Source organism: Carassius auratus, chromosome 44 (genome assembly GCF_003368295.1).
Source record: "Carassius auratus strain Wakin chromosome 44, ASM336829v1, whole genome shotgun sequence".
NCBI lineage: Eukaryota > Metazoa > Chordata > Actinopteri > Cypriniformes > Cyprinidae > Carassius > Carassius auratus.
Window position 1 is genome coordinate 2521681 of NC_039286.1, and position 27006 is coordinate 2548686.

Sequence of the window (27006 nt, forward strand, 5' to 3'; positions counted from 1 at the left end):
ACTTTTAAAAAGGTCTGATGGTTCTTTTAGTCAACAAAATCCCACATAGCAAACGGACTTGGCCCACATGTGGCCTCAAGGTGGCACTGCTCGCTGGCCTCCTGTCGGCAATGGCATGCACTCTTTCAGCCAGATCTGGGTCATGGTTGGCAATGACGGCACGGCGGGGATCTGGCAAACAACATGAGGGCCGATTGTTGGTGAGAGGAGTGTGACCCAGATCAGACCAGTGATATGTGGCCCAAAACAGGCTAAGATCTGGCAGCATATTATGTGACCCATGATTAACAAGATAAATACAATATTGCATGATAATGTTTAAATTATCACATACATTTTAATGAAGTGTAGTATTGTTAAAATATAGTCTTTGAAATGTCAAGACAAAACAGAATGATACATATCATTTAAAAAATAAGCAAATCAGTCAAGTGCATTAAACTGCACTTAATTATAATTTTATTAAATTTGATATTATTATTCTTGGTACAAATAATCTTAGAATCCTTACATGGAAAGAAAGAGAAAGAGAGAGTATTTAACCGTTATCATGTAATATTTATTTGGTTTACTATGGGACACACACTGATCTATAACAGAGAGTGGGGGCACATCATTTTTATTTGTATACTGTCATGCACAACCATTAAATAAAATGATCATGAAAGTATTTTATTTTTATTTAAATCCTGTATCCATTTGATACTTGGTGTGAGGAACAGATCTAAATTCAAACTGCATTCATTGGCGATATGTATCTCCTTCCTCTGTAGCTATAGTAACTATTTAAAATGTGCCGTTAAGAAGTTTTACGACACGTTTTACGGCAGCGATATCAAACGCTCATTGGCTCTCGCCGGGTTCGTCAGAGATTGCGACATGCCGTGTTTCCGGTGATGCGTGATTTGGATGAGAAACGCGCGTCTTGACGTAGTGGATCGGGTTAGTATTTTCAGTGTTTAACAACTTAAATTATGCCCTGCTCCTTGCGCTACTATTATATTCTGCCAGAGTGGACTGCAACTGCAATGCATCGTCGTTTGGACTACTGTGATACTGCTCTTTGTCACATCTTATATAAATTATTATGATTAAGTTACATGTGTCTATCTGTTACGTTTCTCTTATAGACTCTTTACTTTATACACTCACTCTTTATTGGTTGATTTGTTCTTTAAAAAATAAATAGAAAAACCAATGCAATACGTTTTTTTTTATTGCACAGTTAAATGTTGTATGGGTTTCAAGTCAGATTTTCTATTCAGTTGAATGTACTTTATTGGTATAGTTTTTATCTACATTAAAGCACGTCACAAAATGAATGATTGCGAACATAGTAATATAGAAAGGTAATAATATGAAATATTAAAATTCCCAGACAGCAATATACCGTTGGCCCAGATCCGGCCCATATCTGGATCTGGGCCGACAATGCTTGCTGTCTGGTTTGGGTCTGGGATATATAAGGCTGAGGTGTGGCTCAGATTTGGGGATTCTGGTTTACTTAAGGCTGAGAATTGGCACCAATAATAAAACCTGTTTTGGCCCAGATCAGGGCCAGCTAAGGCTGATTAACTGGCTGAAATTCGGGCCGGTTATGGCCCATGTGTGGCCCGAGGCTTTAATCCAGTTCTGGGCCACTTCCGGGGCATCATTATTTGTGGTAATTGGGCCAAGGGAAAAGTCATTGTGTGGCTCTGATCTGGTCCAGAAGACATTTGCTATGTGGGATACAGGTGTGAAAAGAATACAAGCTCAATGCAAGTTTAATACCTAAACTGATGGCACTTGTGGCATAATGTTGACGTGGCATTCATTTCGACTCATCCGTCTTTTTCTTTTAAAACATAAATAGAAAAATTAAGCGCTTACAATAAGAGTGAATGGGGTTACATCTGTAACTGTTAAAATACTGTTTCAGTAGTAGAGTCACAAAACTTAAAGGGAAAATTCTGTCTTAATCACCCCCCCTCATGTCGTTCCAAACCTTTAGACCATCATTAATATTCGGAGAACATTTGAAGATATTTTGGATGAAAATTGCTTCTAAATTCCAAAGAGCTTTCTGACCCTGCAAAAACAGCAACACAAATCAAACATTCAAAGCCCAGAAAGGACGTTAAAATAGTCCATGTGACATCATTGGTTCAACCGCAATTTTTTGAAATTATGAGAATACTTTCTGTGTGCAAAGAAAACAAAAATAATGACTTTATTCAACAATTCTCACTTCCGTGTCAGCGTCCACTGCACATTCATGAGAGTATCATGACACATGCGATGTCCTTACTGCCTTTCTGGGCCTACTTGGTAGTTCCTTTGCTGTCTGTGGAGGGTCAGATTTGGCTTTCAGATTTAATCACTAATATCTTAATTTGTGTTCTGAAGATGAACAAAGGTTTTACGGGTTGGCACGAAATAAGGGTGAGTAATTAATGACAAAATTTTCATTTTTAGGTGAACTATCCCTTTAAACAATATTAGTGTTAACATTATTTTAAATAAAATCCTTTTCTTTCCTTTTTTTAATGAGGGGGGAGAATGATTACTATTTAATCTAAATTATTTGTTTAATCCATATTATGCTTTCAAATATTTTTCATAAGTTTGAATTATTAGAAAATACTGAACCCAGAACCAGAACACTTTCCCATATCCCAGTTTGAAGGTGTTCATTGTTTTTACAAAACAGAAATAATTGGTGCTAGTAAATAACATTAATGTCGAAGCTGGTTAAATGCCTATTGATCCTAAAGTATTGAACCTACAACGTACTTAGGTTATCAGCTGACTCAATGCAAAATGAACTAGCAAACATCCTCATTTGCTGGGTCTTACCTTGGCAAGAAGGAACCGGGGCATCCCAGGCATAGTAGCCAAAAGGGGTCTTTTTGCAAATGGCGGTGCTCTTGCCAATAAGCCGGTATCCACGGTCACAAGCCCAGCGTACCAGGCTGTTTACGTGTCCTCCTGTTTGGCTGCTTATGGATCCATGTAGGGGAGAGTCTGGGGTGCTGCAGTACAGAGCTGTTCAGACAGACAGTTAGAAACCAGACCCCATCAGTTCCTTAATCACCTCCCAGAGCAGAGCCCTGTGACATGGGGCTCATTCATTCATTCAGCACATAGAAGTTTTAGGCATCAAGGGGTTGACTACTTTCTGAACGCCTTTCTGCTATAATTATATACTGTAAAACTTCTATGTGTCTCATTCAACATGCCTCAGCCTGGTGTCTTTGAGACATTTGGAGACACTGGCTGCAGATGAATATTTTATCATTTGTGAAAAGGTCACATTATCTAGTTTATTACTTTTTTTCGCCCACTGAAACTTAGCAATGGAATTTATATTACAGAAGATAATTCTGGAAATAATTCTTTTTTAACTTCTGCTAAATAATTCTTCTTCTTTTAACTTTTAAAACAGGTACACAAATGATTTGAGCACTTTAGCCACAGTAAAAAAAAAAAAAAAAAAAACTGCATGAATCATGACCTTTTCTCAAAACGAATTTAAAATGTTTCAGTCACTTATGCAATTTAACCAACTGCTCCCACAGTACATCTGGTGGATGCATGAAGTCAATTTTCTTCAAAGTGTCCTACAGTAGCACTAAAAACAGGTGTAGTTCATCATATTAATGTCTTTGCCTTAATTGTAAAACAGTAGACTGTATCCATGTTTCACCTGAAAGGTTCTTCTGCTATATTTATTTAAAATCAAATGTTTTGATTTGTTATCTAATATAATGAAATCCAGAGTGTAGCATAAGTGTATAAATGCTTTTTTGCAGTCACTGTATAAAAATTTAAAACAATTTGCCTATATTTATCAAAACGCATGCTGTAAACAAATGCATTTGTACAATAATTTCAAAAATACATCTAAAATATGAAAATGGAGGACCTTTCAAAAAACCTGTAAAAAAAAACAAAAAAAAAAAAACACCACCATGCATTATTTAATGATTTATTAATTGTTTCAACTAATTTCTGAAAAATTATTTGCTAAGTTTTATGTCTGTTGTTTTAAGCTCAGTCATACATAAGCATGCAATTTTGGGCTAAGACCATTCAGCAGGACAAATGAACCACAAAATGTGGCCAATACTACAAAATTATAAGGTCTTGAAGGGAAAGAAGAATTCTGGAATGGCCGCAATAGATTACTCTGCGAATACTACAAATGATACTTGTATAGAATGGTTAGAGGAGAGCTAAAAATATTGTGTTTTAAAATATGTTTTACAATCTGATGGTTTAAAAGCATCAGAATGTAAGTAAATTCAAGGTATTGAATACCTTCTCAAGGCACTGTAGTCACATCAATAACCATGCCAGTCAAACTCAGCAAGAGACTTTGACAGCAACAGAGAGCTCCACAAACAGAACGAAGCTTTCATAATGTTAGACTTGGTTCTACCCAAGTTTCACAACAGACTGTGAGTGAATTCAAACTGATTCTCAGACTTTGAACTGAAACAAAGTATTAACACGTTGATATGGAAATTTTTCTATCCTAACGATGGAAATGAACGAGCCATTCATCATTGATTTCACAAGCCGCAAACATCTGACAGGAGACTAAAGCCTGAAAAGCACTTAGAACGTGGGATGTCAGTTTGCATTTCATCTCAGTTCAAAGATACTGTGAAACACATGGCCAAACACGACTTCTTTCTGCACCTGCACCGACCAAAGAAGTGGGAAGACGATGCAGATATAAGCCTTATTTATATCTCAAACAGGCAGGTTAAAGGAAGTGTACACATCTGACGTCCACTCTCACGGGCACCTCATTTGGTTACATTCACTCCGGGCTTGAGTTCAGCCAGAATGTGCAGCCCTAACAACAGTAAAATCTGAGTTCTGGACATCCAACTGTGATGGAAAACACACCTGAGGTGAGCAGTGCTGGTACCCTCAAGCAGAAATGGCCTTCCTGAAAGGAGTCAAGTCCTTTTGATGGAAAGTCAGTGGAGAAATATTGCTAAGTGAGAATATGTTGCTAACTGCAGAAAGCATGAACAAGTGCAAGTTAAGGAAAGCTATTGACTCGTGAGAGTAGGGTAGATTTTATAACACTCCAAAGCACTTTGAAACTAACATCTACACATGCACTGATGATATGAGAATAAATCTGAGCACCTGTCAATGCAAGTAATATTATATGCACATTACCACTCAATAAAGTACAGAATAAAGTCTTTATTTTCCACATGACGACGTGGATTTAATAGACTTATAGGAACAGTCCCCAGTGGCAACCTGAGGTTAAGTGCCTTGCTCAAGGGCACAATAGTGATAGCTCAAGAATCGCCCCAGGATCGCCCCTCGCATGGGTTTAACCCACCTTATGGTTACTAGCCCAGATTGCTGAATGAATAGTGATATTATATATTGAGTGAGTGATGTGATGTGTGGCCAAGTGTGGTGTCCCGTACTAAGAATTTGTGCTCTGCGTTTATCCCATCCAAGTGCACACACACAGCAGTAAGTAGTAAACACACACACACACACACACACACACACACACACACACACACACACACACACACACACACACACACACACACACACACACATTTTTGTTGTGGCACCCGAGGAGCAGTTGGGGGTTCAGTCTTGCTCAAAGGTATTTCAGTCAAAGTATTGATGGTGGAACACCTACAATTCCTGCCAGTTCAGAGACTTAAATTTATTGATCTTTAATCATCAAGATTTTACATTGCACTTTATATACTGTGGGGTCTAAAAGAATGAGACCATGGGACTAAAATCTAATTTGAATATGGAAATAAAATAAAAGATAAATAAATAAAAAACTAAAAACAAACAAAACGCATTATGATAAAATAGAGCCTAATAATTAAAAAATAACAAATTATCAAGATCTAATTTAAATAAATACAAAGTTTATTAAATTGCACAAAAAAGTATGATATAATGAAAAATAATAATAAAATGAAAAAATATAAAAATAAATGAATTAAGATTCAGCACTATTTAAAGGTCACTATTCAAATAAGTGCACTATTCATACGAAACATGTGATGGTCAGATGTTCTTGCTTCCTTTAAAGCATTGGATCATTCTCAAATCATGCTGAAATACATGTTCACAAGATTTCAAACAAATATGACTTTACAATTGGTCGTGTCCGTGAGAACAGCGTATTTCCCATGTCTGTAAAAAGTATTTTCAGAAAAACCACTGAGACACTAAGGAACTATCCACTTTAAGTGACCACAGAAAGCCCTCATTCTGTAGATTTGTCTGTCCCTATTCAGTTGACTGTACTACATTTCAGCACACACGCTCAAGCCTGAAGAATTGAAAAGAGGGGTGGGGTGAAAGAGAGCACATATGTGTATTTGGAGTCCCCAGGTCTTTGGTTGACATCCACAACAGCAAGTGTAGCATTCACTTAACCACAGTGCACTATTGGGCCAATGGGTCTCAGCCCTTTCTTGATCTGTCACTATGATTTTTTTTCTGGGAGACTGTAAAGTGCACAACCTAAACAGCAAAGGATATTTTTCAAACATATATAAGCTGAAGTAAGGTAGTATGCAACCCTTTCTTGAGAAAGAAGACAAAGTAAACCCATCAATCAAAGTACCTAACATACAAAGTCACTTCTACACAAGAATTTTTTCAGCATGTACAAGTCTTTCCATGTTCACACAAATATTCACAAACATATACATGCACATGCAGTCAAACGATTCTGACAGACACTGGTAGTTGACACGTAAAATCCAATAACTTATTTTCCTATCAGTACACAGATTTCAGGTTTATAATAAAATGTGTATAGAAGAAATGCATGTATAGGGAAAAGTGTCAGTAAATATTGACAAAATGCAGATTTTTTGATGAATTGTGATATAGTTCTTTAAACTTCCTTTGTTCTGAAAATGTTATTAATAGGAATGCATCAATTTTAAAATACAAAAATAAAAAAGGCTAATAATTATTTTTATGTTATAGCTGATAATAAATACAATTGTATGCTATTTTGTCTAAATTAAAAAATAAAACACTTAAAACTACAATCAATAATTTTTATTTTTATTATAATGCACAGTATACTGTAAATAAAAGGAAAATCCTTTTTGAGATTTGAAGTTCATTTTGAAATCATATATTATTTTTAATTAAGAGTTTAAGAGGTCAGGGGCATCAACCCAAAAGTGTTTCATGTCAACTACCCAAACACACGTCCACAACTCCAAGTATACATGCTCATTCAGATTCCAGACCAGAGACGGGAAACATGCAAGCAATAAAGAAATTTAAATGGATACATACTTTGATACTCACCGACATAGCGGATGCGAAACCCCCTCTTATTGGTGCCATGGTCAGCTGACCAGCGCAGAAGAAGCTGGTGGCCAGTGGTGGTGATGTTGAAGGGTGTGGGGAGGTCACCACTCAATGTGGCCAGTGTCTGACTATGAATTGTGGGTCCTTCAAAAGAAATGGAAGAGAGACAATTTTCAGGAGGACTGTTATACCAAATTATACCTGTCAAAAAAACTCATAAAATGGAACTCATAAAAGAAGCTCGATGCTTAGGTGGAACACAATTTGGCTCAGGCTTTTGAAATTACTTTCTGAAAAAATATCTTGAAAATGGGCAAAGCAGACAAAGTGTAGATAATAACGGCCTTGGCCACAAATCAGAGGCATATCCACTCTTATTAGATCAATATCAATTCAAGATTCACTCATATGTTGTATAAAAAAATAGTGAACTGAAAAGCAGTGTTATCACTTTTGTGGATCAATGCTGCAAAGATCTCCATAAATTAAACACTTTAACAATAACAGCCTATAACAGTGAGAGAATAAAAAGTCTACCATCAAAGACTTCCAGAATGTCGTATTCCTTCTCAGTCTGGAAGAACTCAAAATACATGGTGATATTGTAGCCCTTCTCCACATTGATGCTCCATGAACACATCTGTAGGTTGGGGTAACTGTCTGGATACCCAGGGCTCAAAATCACCCCAGATGAGTCAAATCGGACATCATGAGCAGGACATTGCACTGTGGGGAAACAAACACCCATTTCATAAATTATTAATTTTGTACAATGCAGATAATTTTAGATTTTATGTATCAATACGAATTGCATATTTTATGTGGTACTCAGCAAAAGTTTAGATGAGTTCAGCTGAACTCATCTAAATTAAACTGAAATCAGCTCAGCAACACTAGATAAGACAACACTTGACACAACAAACCTGAACTTGACTAGATTAGACTAAATTAAGCTAGACAAACTAAATAAAACTAGGCTAAACTAGACAAAAAAAAGGCAAGACTACATTTGACTCTTAAGTGAAATCAGTTTAGAAAAACTAAACTAAACTAGAGAAGGCAACATTACACTCAACAAAATTAAAGTTGAGCATACCAAACCGAACTAAACTAAACTAAACTAAACTAAACTAAACTACCATATTTTTTCGGACTATAAGTCGCACCTGAGTATAAGTCGCATCAGTCCAAAAATACGTCATGATGAGGAAAAAAACATACAAGTCGCACTGGACTATAAGTTGCATTTATTTAGAACCAAGAACCAAAAGAAAGCATTACCGTCTACAGCCGCGAGAGGGCGGACAGAGCAGCATAGAGCGCCCTCTCGTGGCTGTAGACGGTAATGTTTTCTCGGTTCATTTCTCTTAGTTCAGTTCTCTTGGTTCATGTCAAATTAATTTTGATAAATAAGTCGCACCTCACTATAAGTCACAGGACCAGCCAAACTATGAAAAAAAGTGTGACTGATAGTCCGGAAAACTAAACTAAACTGAACTAAACTAAACTAAACTAAACTAAACTAAACTAAACTAAACTAAACTAAACTAAACTAAACTAAACTTAGTACTAAATACTAAATAGTTAATGAAATCAGGTCTGGTATCTACTGATCACAATAATTTCTTAGTTTTAAAACAGCAAATCATATTTCCTCAGAAACTGTAGACGGTGGCCATCGTCTGTCATCTTGAAAAAAAAGAAAAAAGAAGCCAACATTTTTCATCAAGTCAGCCTGAAATGTTACATACTCTGCAAAACACTTCATGAGCTCTCCTGCTCCATGGCTCACTTTGTTTATTCTGCTCCAAAATGGCTTTAATATGCATGACAAATGATTGAACTGCCGTTTCCAGGCACTTTCCTGAATCTAAGCACAGGACAAATTCTAACAAAGTGAGTGCTCTCTCGTGGGGATGCAGAGAGAAGGATGGAGCCGTGAAAGATTGATGGCAGCAGCTGTTTGAGCCACTAAACTCCAAGAGCCGCATCACTCATCAACAGCGAATGTGAGGGAAGGAGCAGTGACAGGGAATGACTGAGCTCTTCATGGGCTATCAGCAGTACCGCCTCTGATCACATTTTACCCTCCAAAACATGTATGATGCTTGTCTGAGTGATTTGAGCTTATAGTATAGCGATCCCAATATCCTACAATTTACTGGTGGACGGAGGTGGGAGGTTTCCGTGGCAACAAGCTCTAACACACTGAAACCTTTAACCCCCCGTTCTGAAAGGGGATGCATTAGGTCCGTAATCCTAGTAAATGGAAGCTGGTGGGTCTGTGTCATATAAGGGGCTTTGTTCTTGAAGAGTATGATCACCTTGGCAGGAAGGAGGGTGTCCGTCCATCTGTAGCCGTTCTCCCAGCCTGCACGTCAAAATCTCGCTCCCCACCAGGGTGAATCCGGGGTGACAGCGATAGCGGATAATATCACCTGATATGCAAAGAGAGAAAGAGAGTCGCAATGATTAAGCGTCCGTATAATTAGGTGGGACAGCGAACCTCCTTGGTTTTAATGGAGACAGATGGCAGAGATATGGGCGTGATGTATATATTTTAAGGTTAAACTTGAAGAGGTTGATAATTGAGCTGTAAAACAGCAGCGTTTGCAGCCTGGCTAATGAATTGCTTGTATTGGCTTTGCATGACAACCCCGTCACCATTGCCTATCTAAAAATAATCATGCATAAGCACCTGGAAAACATCAAATGTATGACACATTTGAATTGTTCCTGTGCGGAGAGGCATTCCTATGCACTGCCAGTGTCTAGGCAACAGGGCAAAGTGATCTTGTTTACAATATTGTCCTAATTTCTGTAGCACGAGAAAGGCCAGGCTTGATCATTTGTGCCAAAATGCCTGCGGGTGAAATGCTTATGTTATGAACTGGTCTTATTTAGGGAACTATTTTAGTGGTGACTTTCGCAGTGAGGGCAGATGACAGTTGGCTGGAATGAGTCGAGACTCCTGTAACAGGTGGAGTGGAAATGTATGTGAAGCACAGGGCAGCTTTGCAGGGAGCATAAATGGCAAAATGTGATTATATTATGCTAGATGTTTAACCGGGGCCTGATATGTTTTGAAAGACTCTTAATGGAAAAGTTCCCCCCAAAACGAAAATTCTACCATGATTTACGGACTCTCGTGTTTTACCCAACCTGTTTGACTTTATTTTGTGGAACAAAAAATATATTCTGAAGAACTGTTTTTGACTGTACAAAGAAAGTCAATGACAACCAAAACAACAGAATCAGAACCACTTTTAGTAACAATAGCAATAGCATGTGCTCATACCTATCTCTAACTCATCATCCTCCATCAGGATATCTGCGTTTGCCACTTCTGGTGGAGGCTGACACACTCGTAACTGGTAGGCTGCAAAAGAAGAAGACAAAAGATGCGGTCACAAAGATTTCATGAGTTTAAAGAGATTCAAAACTCTTAAAAATGTAATGAAATATATATATATATATATATATATATATATATATATATATATATATATATATATATATATATATATTAAAAAATAAATAAATAATAATAATATAATTATATATATAAATTGGAATTTATGCATTATTAATTAATGTATTACTGTACAAAGTTATCTTTAAAAGCCCTATTTGCCCCATCCCATGCCCCATCTCAAAATACCCCTCATGTGCTTGAACATTTTTTATGAAGGCAAAGTAGATGCTTGCACCCCTTGTATAGCTTTTGAACAGACAAACATTGATTTAAATAATATCAATCATCATATTTCATGATAATTCTTATTTTATTTTAGAACATTATTTTCTCATTGAAATGTTTTGCCTCTGATAAAAGCCCCTCTGCGCAGTGTGACGTTCAGCACATTTGCGTTGGCATCTAGACAGTACTAATGACAGAGGAACCTGCCGTGACAAATAATGATGTGATTAAGTAGGGTGACACTGAGGTGCATGGAAGGGTGACTATCACTGCGCTATGGAGTGTTAGCACAGAGCCTTATCAATCGTTTACATCAATGACAGGGGATACACACGCTAGCAAGTGAGCACGCCACAGTCGTTAAAAACGGCAAGTGCAAAATGAATCACATAACGAGCGATTCACTTAAGAATAGAAGGAATTAACTGAATATTTATCCGGCAACAGATTGCATGAGTAATGCATTTGTTGTGCGAGTATAACAGCACTGTGGCTTTTCTTGTGCAATGTATAGATAGCCACGAGTGTTGATGATAATTAACGAGTAGCTTCGCACAGCATAATTGGCGAGTTCATTATTCTGGTGTACATGAAAACTGTGAATGCAACAGGACCTCGAAGTAGTCGAGCTGATTCGAAGTTTGACATAAAGCCATAATTGTAGAGACTTCACACCGGTTAAGATGGATCTCAGAAATCTCGGAGTTCTTCGCTTTGAATTTATCATGAGCTGAGTTTCCATCACGAGATGGAAGACTAGCTTTGTCTTATCTTGCCAAGTTGAGGTTTCAGAAGGCTGAGTTAGAAACACGCTAATTAACTATTGAAGCCCACTTAGCGTGTGGCTCCTTCTCAGTTTGCTTCCTGAAGGGTTCCCTGTTGTGTTTTGGGGTAAGTGGCCAAAATGGAACGGCAACAAATGGAGCAGCCCGGGGAGATGAGGGTGGACGCTCTGATCAGCAGCCATGTGGCTGAAGACACTATACTTCCCTACAAGAGGCTTTTCAAGTGGGTGTGAAAAAGGAGGGTAAAAAAACAACACAGAAGTTTTGTATTAAAAACCTACACACACTAAATTGTTTCAATTACAAACCTTCTTTGTTGTTGTCTGCAGTTTTTCTTTGATGAATCATGGACCGGGTAGACAGAATTGGATAGTTTGTGAGCGTGTATACTTCTGAGAGCCATTAGAATGAGACTTCAGAATTAAGTCGTTTAAATGGGCATCTTGGCGCTTCTCTAACTCAGAGATGCCTCTTTGATGTCCTTGCTGTCTGGACCAAATATTGAGTAAAGCCCCGCTAATAAACCTGAGTGAATTTGGAGGGCATGATCTCTGCATTTGAGAGCACATTCCGAGCTCATAATCATATTCTATAGATTCCTGTCTAAGCTGCTTTGGCTAGATTGGCTTTAAAACACTAGAGGATGCGACATCAGAGAGCAGATTGGCAGACTTGACAGAGCCCTAATATGATTAGATAACATACTAAATACTAGATGAATATTTGAGTTTAATGGATGGTAATTTTTACTAATTCATATCAAAGCGGTTGGTGGAAATAAAGTTGTCTTTCAGGCTCTGTGTCCCATTTATTCAGAATCAAACGGAATCAAAGCTAAACTCATTATGACGGAACGAGGTATTCCCAGGGCAAATCTGAGTAAATATAGACGATCCTTTCTCTTTGTTATGTATGCGCATCACAGTCTAAAATATCTGCAGATGCAAAATTATTCATCTGCAATTCAATCCATGAAAGACGGGTGAAGAAACTGAACTTATTCAGTGATAAAACAATATGGTCTGGAGCATAAAATGTAAATCAAAAGAGTTGAGTTGTTTACTGCCAACACAAACGTATAGAGTGTTAAAAGAATAACAGAACCAATGCAATCTTAATTTAATTTTTTTTTTTTGGTGGAACAAAAAAGGTTTTATTCAATGAAAAATCAGTTGCTGCTCTTTGCCATACAATAAAAGTGAATGGTGATCAGTGATTAAGAATTTACATTTCAGACTATTCCTCAAATAAAGTTCTCATATGCAGGCTTCAGGACAGGATAGAAGAGAGCAGCTTGAACATTCTTCAAAACCTTTCCTTTTGTATACCACAGCAAAAACAGATAGTTATACATATTTGACATGAATGTGACTAAATTATATATTTTGTGCTTTTAGATAGCCTATCCCTTTAATTAAGGATTTAGAGAAATTGAATGGAAATATACAAACCAGACTAATCAGAGAACTCTATACATAACCTTGTGTTTCCTGGTTTGACTCACAATCTGAAATGGTCATTTTCTTTCAATTCATCTCAGGATCATTAAGCCCAGAGTGACAGCTGACATGCACCGAGGATCAATATGAAAGCATTTAACAAATTATAAATGCTAGTCAGCAGCATGACCCAAGTCAATATGAAAATGTAAATATAAGCCAATGTAAATGCCTAGTGGGGATTGAAATGACACAGTAATGACAGCTATTTATTGAAACAAACCGCACCAACTTTGACCAATTCCTGTTTACAAAACATCTCAGGTTCTTGAAAAGCATCTTACACTATTTAGTACCAAGGTTAAAATTAAACAAGCCTAAGGAATCTTTTATACAGAAATGCAAGTATGTTTAGGTGGCTACAAAGTCTGAATATATAACCTGCCCTCAATTAAAATTACGGATAAATGTGCAAATCATTCAGTCTCTCACAGAGGCAAATGATAAAGTGTTTAAACAGTTTGGCCAAATGATTATTTGTGTTGTTTAAGAACCATAGCGGTCAGTGAGGCGCTGAATGGATAAACTGGTAAAACATGTCTATGAATGGGACCTGAAGTGTGTGGAGCATCTCACCATGGTAACTAAGCACAAAGAAACCACTTCCACTAAAGTCACTGTGGAACTTGATGAGGATCTGATTGGATGTGCTGTAGACAGACTCCAGGGCCGTGTTACCACTGAACTGACCGATCTGGGGTGAACTCTGGTCAGGACCGTCCCTGCGAAAAACAGAAATGGAGCGAGATTTACAAATTATCCACAGCTACATGCAGAATTACTGATCTCATTAATTGTAATTAGACAGGCCTAAGTCAACTAATGCAATGAGTTTGGAAACAAAGGGTTCTTCACTAAAAACACCTGCAATCTACAATAAATAAGCCTGAGTGTTAAAATTAAGTCGTTGTCACTCTTTTCAGTGCAAAAACATCTATTTTGTAGGAAAATTAAGTTCATTATAAATTCTGCCGTGTTTACAAATCTGTTTACCTGGCATTGTTAATGTTGCATTATTTTTGTGGCTGGTAAAGAGAATGTGTTAAAAGTTCTTGGCACCATACACAAATTTATTAAATGATGAACAAAATATGGAAAAAAGCTTTATAAGTTGCATAAAATCAACTATACTATCTGCTTTTAAAGTATAGGCTCCTAAAACAACACATACAGAATGTGCAAATTCTTTTTTTTTTTGTTCTGAAGCACCCAGTAAAGAATCTGCAGTTACACATAGACTAAATAAATTAAACATTTAAAGATTGATCTCCACTGCACTTTATCACTTAAAGGTGCTTTTATGAACCTCAAGTCACTGAAATGTGGCTTTAACCTAGAGGCCCAGAAAAAATAATGACTCTTCAATTACACTGAGAGTAAATAAACTATGTGCTTCATAGCTTCATAGACCAATCTCTGCTGTAGTACAGCGCTGAACGCTGCTTTTATGAGCCCTATTGTCTGAAATAGGACTTTAAGCAGAGACAGCAATATTTCCTCTATTATTGACTGCAAGAAAAAGCGAGAAGCGCATCTCTAAAACAGGCAGTTATTTTTGTCTTTACATTAGGCCAGCCCAGCAGAAATGCATAAAATCTTTGCTCTGTACATGAACGATAGAGCTGGACTAATGAACTAGAAGACACTGTTTTATCTAGGTCACCTATGATGCATGAGATGATCACTAGGAGCAGCTCACAGAGGAACCGATGGAGCACCCAGAGAGATATACAGAGGTGTGATTCCGAGTCTGTTCACAAGTTTTAGTAGAGCACTTTGTCAAGCAGTTTTTGGGACAGACTGAAGCACTGCAACATGTAACAGAAATGCAATCTCAACTGCAGGTTGTACCAGGCAAAAAAGTACGGAAAAAATGCAATAATAATGTAACCTCTATTCGTGGTGAAAATGCATTATTTAAAACAACAGTGAGTGGAGGGTATGCAGAATCCATTAATTAATAAAAGTACCCTCTGGAATTTTTCTTAAACAAGTGGGACCTCTGATATGAAAAGGGAACAGCTGACGTTAATTATTTGATCCATCATGGGTTTCATTCAATGCATTATTCCATCTCCCACGCAACTTGGTGTCAAAGCGATGTGAAGGACAATTAGTCAAAAGCCTCTGCTCTTCCAAACAACCAACAGGCCTAAACTGACTCTGTAAGGACACAAACTCTGGCTAAAGCGTGCTTTTATCTGTGACTCCTTCTTTCAGAATCTATCATTAATTTTAAAACTTGCTTTCTGTGCTACAAAAACAACTTCAATTGGGGAATCTGGAAATCGAACTTAACCTAAAATCTGTATTGTTGTTCAATTATTCCTTATATTAAGCCTGCCAAACCTCTAGAGATTTTTCTTCTTCTTTGAAGACACATCCCGTTTGTCTAAAATACTGGAGCAAATGGGCTTAATTTCCATGAGGAGGCCAAAACCAGTAGCTACAGAAAAGCAAATAAAATGAAGTATAACCAATTAGCAAAAAGTCTTTCCTGCAAGGTTAAAGAGACAAAGCTCAGAAGGGAAATTATGCTAATTATTACAAAAAGCTGCAGAAAGTCATTTATGCCCACAAACCAAGCATATTTAAACTTTTGAACAAGATAATTAAGTTAAATTTAAGGTGAATTTTTTTTTATTGTAGAACATAAATCAAAACATTTATTTAAATAAAATATATATAAAACAACAAACATGACCCAATGGTAAATAGAACTAAACATCTATTTTTTTTTTCCCTACACTGAAATATTAGGTATGTTTCTAAACATAAATGTTAATGTTTAGCTTATGTGCAATATAAATGGCACCTCTATGTAGTGTCATCAAAGACCAGACAAAGTCAAACAAAACAAGTCTGAAGTTTTCCCATTTAGTAACAAGACACCACATTAGGGAACGCAGAAACGAAACTTAATTTAATCCTGAAAATTGTCTCCTGGCTTGAGGAACTGTGCAAAGGCAATTTATATAACTACTTTTCAAATGGAGAGATACTGTGATGCCAACCAAGCAAATGAGGTGGCAGCTAGTCCTAAAAGTGTTTTTGGGAGATTTAAAGGATGATTTCCTTCCACAGACACAAGCAAGTGTGCTTTGAGGCTTTTCAGAGGACTGCAGGCTGTTTTGCACACAAGAGTGAGTGTCTTATATTCAAGGACGTTTGGAGTGTGTTCAGAAAAAAAGGCTCTCTGTTCTTTTGGCTCATTCATCTGCATATACAGTCCCATAACTCTTCAGTGTTATTTGTTATTTATCATACACTGACAAATATTAAATGATTCCTAATAAGGTCATCATGACATATTTAAGAGATTGCTATGAGAGTTTACCACACAGTGATGTAGTCGTAGATGGGTTCAGTGCTGAGGACAGTGAAGTTGATGTAGATTCCATTTCCAGGGGGCACCCGGACACTCCACACACAGTCCTGGAAGTTGGGGTATTCAGCTGGGTGACCGGGTGAAAAGATGGTGCCATTCATGGAGGTGATGTTTCCACCACACAGAGCTTTTGGGGAGGCAGAAAAAGAAGTAGTGTTGACATCATGCATTTTGTGCATAGACTGAACATCTGCATTACATTTCTGCAAAGAATTCTACACTTTTTTGCAAAAAAAAAAAAAAAAAAAAACAATCGTTCTGCTATGACATCACCTCTTTGTGAGCCATTGAGAATTTGTTCTCACCATAAAGATGTGTGATACTATTTAACATGCATTATCTAGTAATACTGTTGAGATATGGCAATAAATTTCTTTCGTGAATTTGCATATAATGTTATCCGCTGTAAGCAAAGGTTGACACATTCATAATAACGTATAGTGAGCAGTTGCATGCATGAAACACTGAGGTCATTCAATTATAATAGATAAAGACATTTATATTGAGGAGTACAGTAAAAAGCCACCTTCACAGCGTGGTATAGGGTTGTTCCAGTTCCTGCTGATCCCATGGAGGCATGTTAGAGAGGTCTCGCCGATGAGTGAGTAACCGGGTAAGCACTCGAAAGACACTGTCATGCCCACACTGAAGTCACTGCCTATTACAATACCGTTCCTGAAAGGTCGGGGGTCAGGACAGCTCTGCAGTTGATAGGCTGAAGAAAAATAAACAATTGAGGAGGATTAATACAAAATAGGACACCTAATGGATGTTGGGAAATGTTCAAAGTCTCACCTTGGTATGTAATGTGAAATCCAGGTTTATTCTGGGAATAGTCGCTGTGAAAGAAGAAGCTTGTTTCATGGGTGGTGCTGAAGAGTGACTCAGGAACCTGTGGCCCACTGAACCTGTCAATCACTGTACCAGTCTCACTAGGCCCGCTTCGGATCTCCAGGTAGTCGTGGATTGCCTCAGTGGAGAAGTTCAGGAACTGCACGTGGATTCCTTAAACAACATGTTGACAACAGTAAGAGATCCTGATAAAAGGCCTTGAGTCACAAAATTCTGTAGCTCACTCCTACACAGTTTAATGACATGCACGTACCGAAGCCAATGGGAAGGGTGACCGTCCAGGTGCAATCCAGACCACTTGGGTAGTTGCCAGGAAAACCAGGGCTCATAATCACTCCGCTAACATCCGTCATTGCTCCACCACACTGAGCTGTGAACATACAGATAAAGATTTACTTTAAACACAGCCAAAAGTGTTGCCCATCATGCACTCCTTCTCTACTGCATCACTGAATGAATACAGCACAAAAAAGTCAGAAGTCAAACCGCTTAAGAAAATCTCCCAATAAGAAACGAACAGTACCAAAAGTGCCATATTCAGATAAAGAAACACGACAACAGACAGCAGATTGGAGTTATTAGAGATTACGGTTGTCTACGTTGGATATCTATGCAATGAAAATAATGTTAAACACTCAGTATTAACGCCTGTATAGCTGACATGCGCTAGCTGATAAAGCACGCTGAGTGGACTGAGCGCACAGTCCACACTCCTGTGTCTGGTGAATGTCGGATGTGTCAAAAACATGTAAGTAAAACAATGCACAAGTTACTTAACAGTAGAGAGAGAGAGAGAGAGAGAGAGAGAGAGAGAGAGAGAGAGAGAGAGAGAGCGCGCAAGAGAGAGCACGCACTTCTGTTATGTGATCTTTCATGTTCATTCAGGGGCATTCTCTATAAACATAATTTATTTTCAACCTAAGGCATACATGACTCAGGTTAAAGTGAATCTAGCAGCCTGTGTGTGATGCGCTCGGCATTACTACTGTCCCTCTCGTTCTGCAACAGTACAAATTTATGCACGTGTTGTGCGTGTTTTGCTTGCTTGAGTGTTTCTGCATTATATGAGTGGCTTTGGAATTGAAATCGCAGCATGTTTCAGATAAAACAAAATAAAAAGTATTTTTCAGAAATACATCTATCTGTGAAAAATATCACAGGAGATTTATAACGAGTGGTTCCCTGCATTATTACAGCGAAGTGCTTCATTACAGTACTAAGACATTGCAAAGGAGCAGCTCTATTGCTATTAAATTACAGATGATGAACCATAGAAAAAAAAAAAAAAATTGCACCAAAAAAGCAACAAAAACTTGTAAAATATTTTTTAATGGGCTTAATTAAGTGTTAAAATAACCAGGGGTTATACAGTTAAACCAAAAATTATTCAGAGACCAGATTATTTTTAATATATATATTTTTTTTACTAGTTGGTACAGGACACTATAGTTCATTTATGTTAGTGTGGATAGCAAAATAAAGTCAATTGTAACAATTTATACTCAAAAGTTCTTCAAACAGTGGACTGCCAGTAAAACTGATACAATTTTGTAATGGGGAAAATCTGGGGAAAATTTTGAAGTTCAGGTTGGCATGAAGCTGAATTATAAGATGCCCAGGAGAATAGGGGCAGTTATTAAGGCTAAGGGTTGCCCGACAGCTAAGTATTGATAGTTGTGTAAATGGTTGATTGTAATCCATTACATACCTTTCTATCAAAGTTATCTAACATTAACAAGAATTTGTTCTGACACAGTTTAACTATGAGTTCTCGTCATATTTTATTACCAGCTTCTGAACTATAGAGAATAAACTGTGATAATGTGAAATGTTGAAGGTGTCTGAATAAATTTTGGTTTGACTGTATCTATTTAATAAATTAAGTCAATCAGCTATTATTATACATACTCTTTTGGTTTCTGTACCCAATATTTAAAAAAATTACAAATGCAATAAAAATATCAGTTTCGGTACTCGGTATCGGCAAGTACCAAAAATCAAAGTATCGGTATCGGATGAGTACCGGAAAAAGTGGTATCGGTGCATCCCTATCTTTTAATCTGAACATTTGATAACATTCTCAGTTCAGGTTCAGTTTTGTTGTTGTTGTAATAAATAAGAATTGATTAATCTAGGTTAATTTTAATTCATAAATATATTATTGATCAATATTAATTCACGTCTGTTGATAATATTGAGTAGTCTTAATTATAATTAAAATTAGAATTTTAAATTGTGCATAAACAAGAAAATTAAATTGTATGTGTGATCGCACTTGGCCAAAAAGTTTTTTTCTTTTGACTGAGAACATGTGCCTCAGACTGCTAAATGACTGTATCAGATCAAGACCAGTGTAAAAACTGCAGTTGGCAAGAGTAACTCCATTTAAATGTTACGTCAACTCCCTTGTGTTCAGTCCTTTACTTTTCACTTAGTCTTAGATTAAACTGTTGCTTAAGAAGAAGCAAAATATAGGAGCAGAAAAGCACTTAAACAGAAATAAAAGCTACAAACACACTGAAATAAAAGAAATTCAGATCTGCAGTCTATTTGCTTGGGACAAAAACAAAAGCTATTATCTTTTTTAGAGGAATGAAGAACATGATAAAAGATTCAACATGCCTGGGGATTTAAGTCGTGATTCCAACAGTATTATGGAGATTATATAGTCTAGTTTTGGCACAGGAGAGAATGGACAACGTTGCTGCATATATCAGCAGTAGAAACTTCCTTCCAACTTCTTTAAAACAGGAGGCAAAGGGAATTGGGCAGGTCAAGGGACAGCCAACTCAAACATGAGCCAAAGCAATATAAAAGATAAACAAGGTGCCCTTGATCAGTGATGGGCTGATCTGAGGAAAAAACACAAACTTGGTCTTGTAGGAAAGCCTACTGGCCACACAGGATCTGCTAGAAACAGGATGGGCAGACGCAGTGAAAGGGAGAAAGATGTCTGGTACATCAGCTTGGCAGTCAAAGAGAATTTCCATCTTGCGTTTTACAAGGAGCAGATGGAGAAGAGTGCATACAAAAACTGATAATTTCTGCTCTCACTATATTCATTATATATTGTGTTTGCAACACTGAAGGCTTAGAGACGGGCAAAAGATCAACTGTACTAAGGAATACCCTGGCCACCTTGTTTACTCAAGATTTTACAACTGTAAATGTGCATGATAATGCAACCAATGGCGTCAGTTTGGGGTGGGGCTGTCTTGTTTTTTTTTTGCCGAGGGAACCAGTTTGAAAGCTAATCAACAAAAACGATAATAAAAATACTACAAATCTTTATTTTTGCAATTCCACCTGTTGCCATTAGAAGCACCACCTCACCTTTAAAGTTGCAAAATGAAAGAAGCAACAGATCTTTTCTTCCATATTGTGACATATATCTAAGTGTAATGAATTATCATATGTGACCCTGGACCACAATACCAGTCTTACAGTAAGTGTCAGTTTTTCAAAATTTTGATTTATACATCAATATGAATTTCAATAATTAAGCTATCAATTAAAATCAATCAATAAAACAAGCTTTCAATTGATGAATGGTTTATTAGGATCAGACAATATTTGGCCGAGATACTAATTGAAAATCTGGAATCTGAGGGTGCAAATAAATCTAAATACTGAGAAAATCGCCTTTGAAATTGTCTAAACGAATTCTTAGGAATGCATATTTCTATTCAAAAATTAATGATTAATGTTTTGATATATTTATGGTAAGAAATTTACAAAATATCTTCATGGAACATGATCTTTACTTAATATCCTAATAATTTTTGGAATAAAAAAAACATTTATTTTGACCCATACAATGTTTATTTGGCTATTGGCTAAAAATATTCCCCCAGCGACTTAAGACTTTTTAAATATTTTATTTTAACTTCCTTAAAATAACAGAAAGAATTAAAAAAAAAAATCACATATTAATTGTGCTGAAAAACAAAGGTGTTTCAATGCATTACTGGTCATGTTTGTGTTAAAAAAGCTTGACATACATTTGGAAAAAGGTTTTTGCAGTGACAAAACAACAGTTCTCAAGAAAACTCAAGCTTAGAGATATATTTGACCTTTGAGTTGAGCAGAAAACATTCAGAAAGGAGTATTAAAGTCACAGTTGTGGGACCGCTTGCATTCAAAATGTGTACGAGCAGCTGGGTGGTAAATTACTGAGCTGGGTATTTCAGGATTTTCAGCTTGGTTGAGTCCAAAACAAAAGAAAGATGAAGCCAAACTCTGAAACATAAAAGCTCTGGTTGGCTTTCACTTTAAAAACTGCCCCACAAATGAACACCAGATAATCCATCACAGAATTCTATGGTGTGATTGAAAACTCTGCATTTTAGGATTGGAATGAAATAAAACCTGCTAGGACAGGAGAAGAATTTAGGAGGAGATGAAGCAAACTTCAACCTAAACTTACATAACCCATCGTAGAGCCACTTATTCAGTTGAAAGGGAATCTGAAACGGAGAAACACAATCTTCCACAATCCATTTCGTAAGACCTTACCGATGCAAAGAGGTACCGGATAATTCCACCTCCGCACTGGTCCTGGCATGCATGTGATGTGAGCATTCCCCTAGACAGAAACAAAACAGATCATTATTTTCAAATCACAAATACAGAACTGTGCTTCAATGAATGTATGACAAAAGAAGAAGATCAATGCACAAAATAAGTCAGATGCACTGCATGTTTTAAATAACACATTGGCCTCACCTGTAAAGAATATCCTTGCTCACACAGGAACATGACAACATCTCCCACCATGTATCGATCCCCTACTTTAATCCCATAAGTTGGAGTCTGAGGCTCTGGACATGTATCTAGACCAATAGCTGTAAACACACAGAGTTTAAAACAATATATAAGAAAGTATCCACAGAATAGCGCTGACAGCTACTGCGTGCAAAAGATTTCAGGATGTTTAAATCTCCTAGGATTGATTTGTATTTCAGCAAGCCTGTGAGGATTTGGTGTGCTGGTAACTGAAAACACGTGGTTAGAAGAACTGTTTTCTGGACAATTATTTTATGAATGTCAGTGTGGACATCTGGCTCTGTTTTGTTTGGAACAGGTTTCTCTCTCTGGCTCAGCACCTGCAGCCATACAGATCATTTGTCCATCCATTCAGCCATCTATCCATCCATCCATCCCTCCATCCTTCCATCCGTCCATCCGCCATCCATCCGTCCATCCATCCATTCATCCATCCATCCATCCATCCATCCAATACTTGTTAACTGTATAGAAAATCTATCCATCCATCCATTAAATTCTTGTTACTTGTATAAAAAAAAAAGGTCAAGGTCTAGGGGTTGTAAATGTAGGCTTTATTTAACACAGAGTGCCCGGTCATATGAAAGGAATCAATAGAGTAATGTTGTTACACTCTGCTGTTGTGTTGTACCTGTATATTCCAGATGGAAGCCTGCTGCTGACACACTGATGTCTGACACAAAGTTCAGGTAGAGGTTGTTAGATGTGCTATTCAGGAGCTGAGGAATGGTGGTTCCTGATAAAGGAGAAAACGGTGTTATGCATGCAGTGGACTGCAGAAGATTACGAAAAGCTGCAATTCCTTACATTTGCACAGTCAAAATCACATTAGCCGGGGGTTGAAATGAGAAACAGATAAGTGAATTACCAAGCAAAGACGTTTAGAGCATAACAAAGTGTGGCCTATGACCACATCAGACTGTATTAATGGGAACATCTTTAATGTCCATGCTGTGAAGAAAAGTTTTGGTACACATGTTAACATTTGTCTTGTGATACTGCACCCTCACGGTTTTAAATACTTCCTGCTGTACAGTTCAACTTTAAGGTTGTCTTCTGAGCAGCTGGAACTGTCTCAATTACTGCTCCCACCGTGCAGCCATAAAAACCTTGACTGTCCCTGAAAGCAAGATAAAGTCACTGTTCCCAACAGGACACTATAAAGCAGTGTTTCCTCCAGGAACAGCTTCCAAACACTGTACACTGTCTCTCGATGACAAGAAGACCATTGAACCATCAATGCTCAGCAATGGCAAGCTGTTAGCATCAGTAGACTTCCTCTGGCCGCTCTGTTTACAGACAAATGAAGTGCTGAGTGGTAAGGTGTACTGCCAGACATAGCAATTAATTAGCCAGCCAAAAACAGCATCTCCTCCAAGCTTTCTGGCTTCAAAAATTACAAACGATTGACTTTCAAGGTGTGACTCAATTAATGATATCAAGTTCTGGCAAGGCATCTGTGATGTTTTCATTTAAATTAGTTTCCTGTAAAAACTAAGAGCAAACATCATTTTGTTTGAATAAGGCATTCCACTACTTCTAATGTAATATTCCTGCAATTCTAATTAACACCTGAATTACACAAGTGTGTTATATGGTGCTCTGGAATACTTGACACTGATTGGTCAATCGTGGAAATCAGCAGTGAGATTTTGAAATAAAGACGTTGTCCAGGGGAATGCTGCCGAACCAACCTCATTCATTATGATTACAAAAAACAGAAAAAAACCCAAAAAGAAACAAAACAGAAAAAATGATGTAGTGTTTCCAGCAGTTGACCTCTCACCTGAATAGCTGCCCAGTCGTGGTGCATTGTTATCTGCGCCATCATAGAAATCCAGAGAATCCCAGTTATGTTCTGTGGCAAAACTCACAACTTGGATCTGAATTATAAAGAAAACAAGGAAATGAGTAAGCAGTGGTAGAACAAAAGAACACAGACAATGTCACAAACATACTTAGCTCCTTTCCACAATGTACTGTATACAGACCTTGGACAACTAATCTACATTGGAGTCAACTGGTGACTCAGAATGTTTGTTAAATTGCACTAAAATGCTGGAAAGTCAAGTAAAATTAAAATAACATTTTATAGGTAATCCTAGAGATGTTCAGTTAACTTTTTAAATTTGAATTTTACACATCGTCTTTCTATGAAACACAGTTTTGAGGTCAGATTAAATTAATATTTTTATTTTGGCAAGGATGCATAGTAGTGCATAGTAATGTTTTGAATAGTAATGTATGTTTTGATACAGTAGTTACTACAATTGCTAGGAACATGCATGATTAAGACCAAAAGATGATTTTGAATTAGAAGGCCAGCCAGAGACTTCAAATGGCTTTGATATACTGTAGCTGTGAAAGGTCATTTAAAATATATATTGAATAATGTTTGTATCAAAACAACCTACAATTATTATTGCTGCATATTATTTTAATGCAGCAATAATTATTGAAACTGGGTGACTGTCAGCTTCTCTGATTATAATGTATAATGAGAGTGATTTTATTTATTTTATTTTGGTAAATTAAGAGGTTAAGAGCAGACTGGCACTGAAGTTTGTAGAACTGTACTCCCCCTCATTTCTAAATTAAACATTGCCTTCTGCATAATTAATTAGACATTAAGAATTCCCTTTATTATAGTTGAAACTTTCCCATCACTCACACTTCTTGTCTGAAACATTTAATTTGAGGAACTTCAAACAAGCTCCTCCACTCACTTGGATTCCAGCTCCCTCAGGAACAGACACCTTCCACACACAGTTGAGGTTGTTATCGTAGGGTTCCGGGTAACCCGGGGACAAAATGGTCCCCTTACGCATCGTCAGTATCCCTCCACAAGGCACTGTGAAGACAAACCAAAAGACAGGAAACGGTGTTACAACAGGCATGAACTTTTAGCGTTGTGTAAATGGAAGGAATTTATAAGCATAAAAAAGAGAAACTTTTAATGAATTATCAAAGCTAACTTTGCTGTATGATTACTCACAACTAGGCCTTGATACGGCCTTTAAAAATATACTTGTTTCTTTAATCAGACACTGAGTAGGTGTTGCCATGCTCCTGTAATTAGCAAAAAATAAAAAATAAAAAATAATAATTAAATGAAAAAAATATTAATTGTGATATATCATAATGAAATATAGCAATGAAATAATATATGACAAAAAATATACAAGATATATTCTCCAGCCTATATTTTAAAGAGAAGGCTGACCAATAAATAAAAATATTTCACTATTTATTCACCCTCATTTCAATCTATACTAAATAACTTCTGTCTCAAATGTGTATGTCCATGAAATGAAAATGAATGGGGTCCTTTTTGGGGTGAACTATTCCTTTCTTATTCTCTAAGTTCTCCTGACTGCTGTATTTCATCCACACACTAAATCACACTCTTTCAGTGTTCTTCCATTTAAAGTGATAGTTCACCCCCCCCCCCCAAAAAAAAACACAAAACAGTTGACTACTATAGTATTTTTTTCATACTGTGGAAGCCAATGGCTACTGTCAACTGTTTGATTACCAAATATTTTCAAAATATCTTCTTTTGTGTTCAAAAAAAGAAACAAACTCATTTGGAACAACCTGAGGGTGAGAAAAAGGTGACAGAAGTTCCTGTGTTTAGCAATTTTCTCCTGTTTGCTGAAGTCCTGCCAGCTATTGTTTATAGCAGCACTAGAAGCCACCGAGTGGATCTGTCAATAAAAAAGCACAGGCTGCTATCTGACTCTGGCGGGGCAGAACTGTGTTTGTTATCCTATACTTAGGTAAGATGCTATCGGTCAAGGACAAGGGGATAATCTAGAGGTCAAAGCCAATCACTTTGTTTAAACAGCTATGAGCGGGTATGGACATCCTGACTGATGTCCCACGTTGATGAAAAAAAGCAGAAAGGGTGCAGGACAGAGAGGGAGAAGTAACAGGGAGGCCAGGTACGCAGCAGGGCTCAATATATCTATGTCAGATTCTTAAATTATTCACCAAAATTCACTTCCCTGCAATTTTGGGGTCATTCATTTTTAACCAGTGATATATAGAATGCAGCATGTGCTCAGGTAATCGTGTGAAATATCAAAGATTGCTGACTTTTGGTAAAAAGTGGTAAAAATAAAATAAGGTGTGACATGATAAAGCAGATGCCTGACATAAGCCATATGGTGAACGTTAAAGTAATCCAATATTTTTTTGGGTTGTGACAGGTGTGACACCTCAAATAAATTTTTTTTTTTGCTAAGTTTTGTTTTTGCTAAAGTAATACCAGTTTGCTCATATTGAGGTCCTACCCAAAGCATGCAGTGAATGTGAGGGGGTAAAGGCAAAATACAGCTTAGTTGCTAAAATTGTAATTCTTAGCAACCACTTAGTTTTGTGAACTTAAAGGTGGACCTCCATGACTGTAGCTGTGATTACAACTATGTGTTTTGAGACTGTTGAATAATAATGTGTAAAGGTGACAATGCAATTGTCCAAATAGCAGGTAGTAACAAGTAAAGACACAGAAATACAGAAACACACACAAAAATACTAGTTATCATATTATCATATTGAAACAGGAAAAAGTTTTAACTTAAATTTAAATTTTTTAAATTCATAATAGCAGCACAACTGAAAAACAGTGATAATAGTTATTTTAAATGGTAATGTTACTGTTTTACT

At 37.0% G+C, this 27006-nt stretch overlaps 1 protein-coding gene across 4 annotated transcripts in view; it reads right to left on the reverse strand.

The window, feature by feature from the left end:
- Nucleotides 1-27006, reverse strand: part of LOC113062137 (CUB and sushi domain-containing protein 3-like) — a 365289-nt gene that overhangs the window by 53733 nt on the left and 284550 nt on the right. For 2 of the 4 annotated variants that reach the window (XM_026231758.1, XM_026231756.1), the window contains 15 exons: nt 25065-25189; nt 24125-24221; nt 22970-23074; nt 22279-22397; nt 22069-22138; nt 17807-17923; nt 17497-17706; nt 17228-17416; nt 16651-16828; nt 13890-14035; nt 10628-10708; nt 9654-9767; nt 7867-8055; nt 7327-7473; nt 2839-3027 (listed from right to left, as the gene is read on the reverse strand). In XM_026231758.1, coding sequence (XP_026087543.1) covers nt 2839-3027; nt 7327-7473; nt 7867-8055; nt 9654-9767; nt 10628-10708; nt 13890-14035; nt 16651-16828; nt 17228-17416; nt 17497-17706; nt 17807-17923; nt 22069-22138; nt 22279-22397; nt 22970-23074; nt 24125-24221; nt 25065-25189 — 2076 coding nt within the window. Of the gene's footprint in view, nt 1-2838; nt 3028-7314; nt 7474-7866; nt 8056-9653; nt 9768-10627; nt 10709-13889; nt 14036-16650; nt 16829-17227; nt 17417-17496; nt 17707-17806; nt 17924-22068; nt 22139-22278; nt 22398-22969; nt 23075-24124; nt 24222-25064; nt 25190-27006 lie in introns of all 4 variants that reach the window. The other 2 variants (XM_026231757.1, XM_026231755.1) reach the window with 1 other exon arrangement.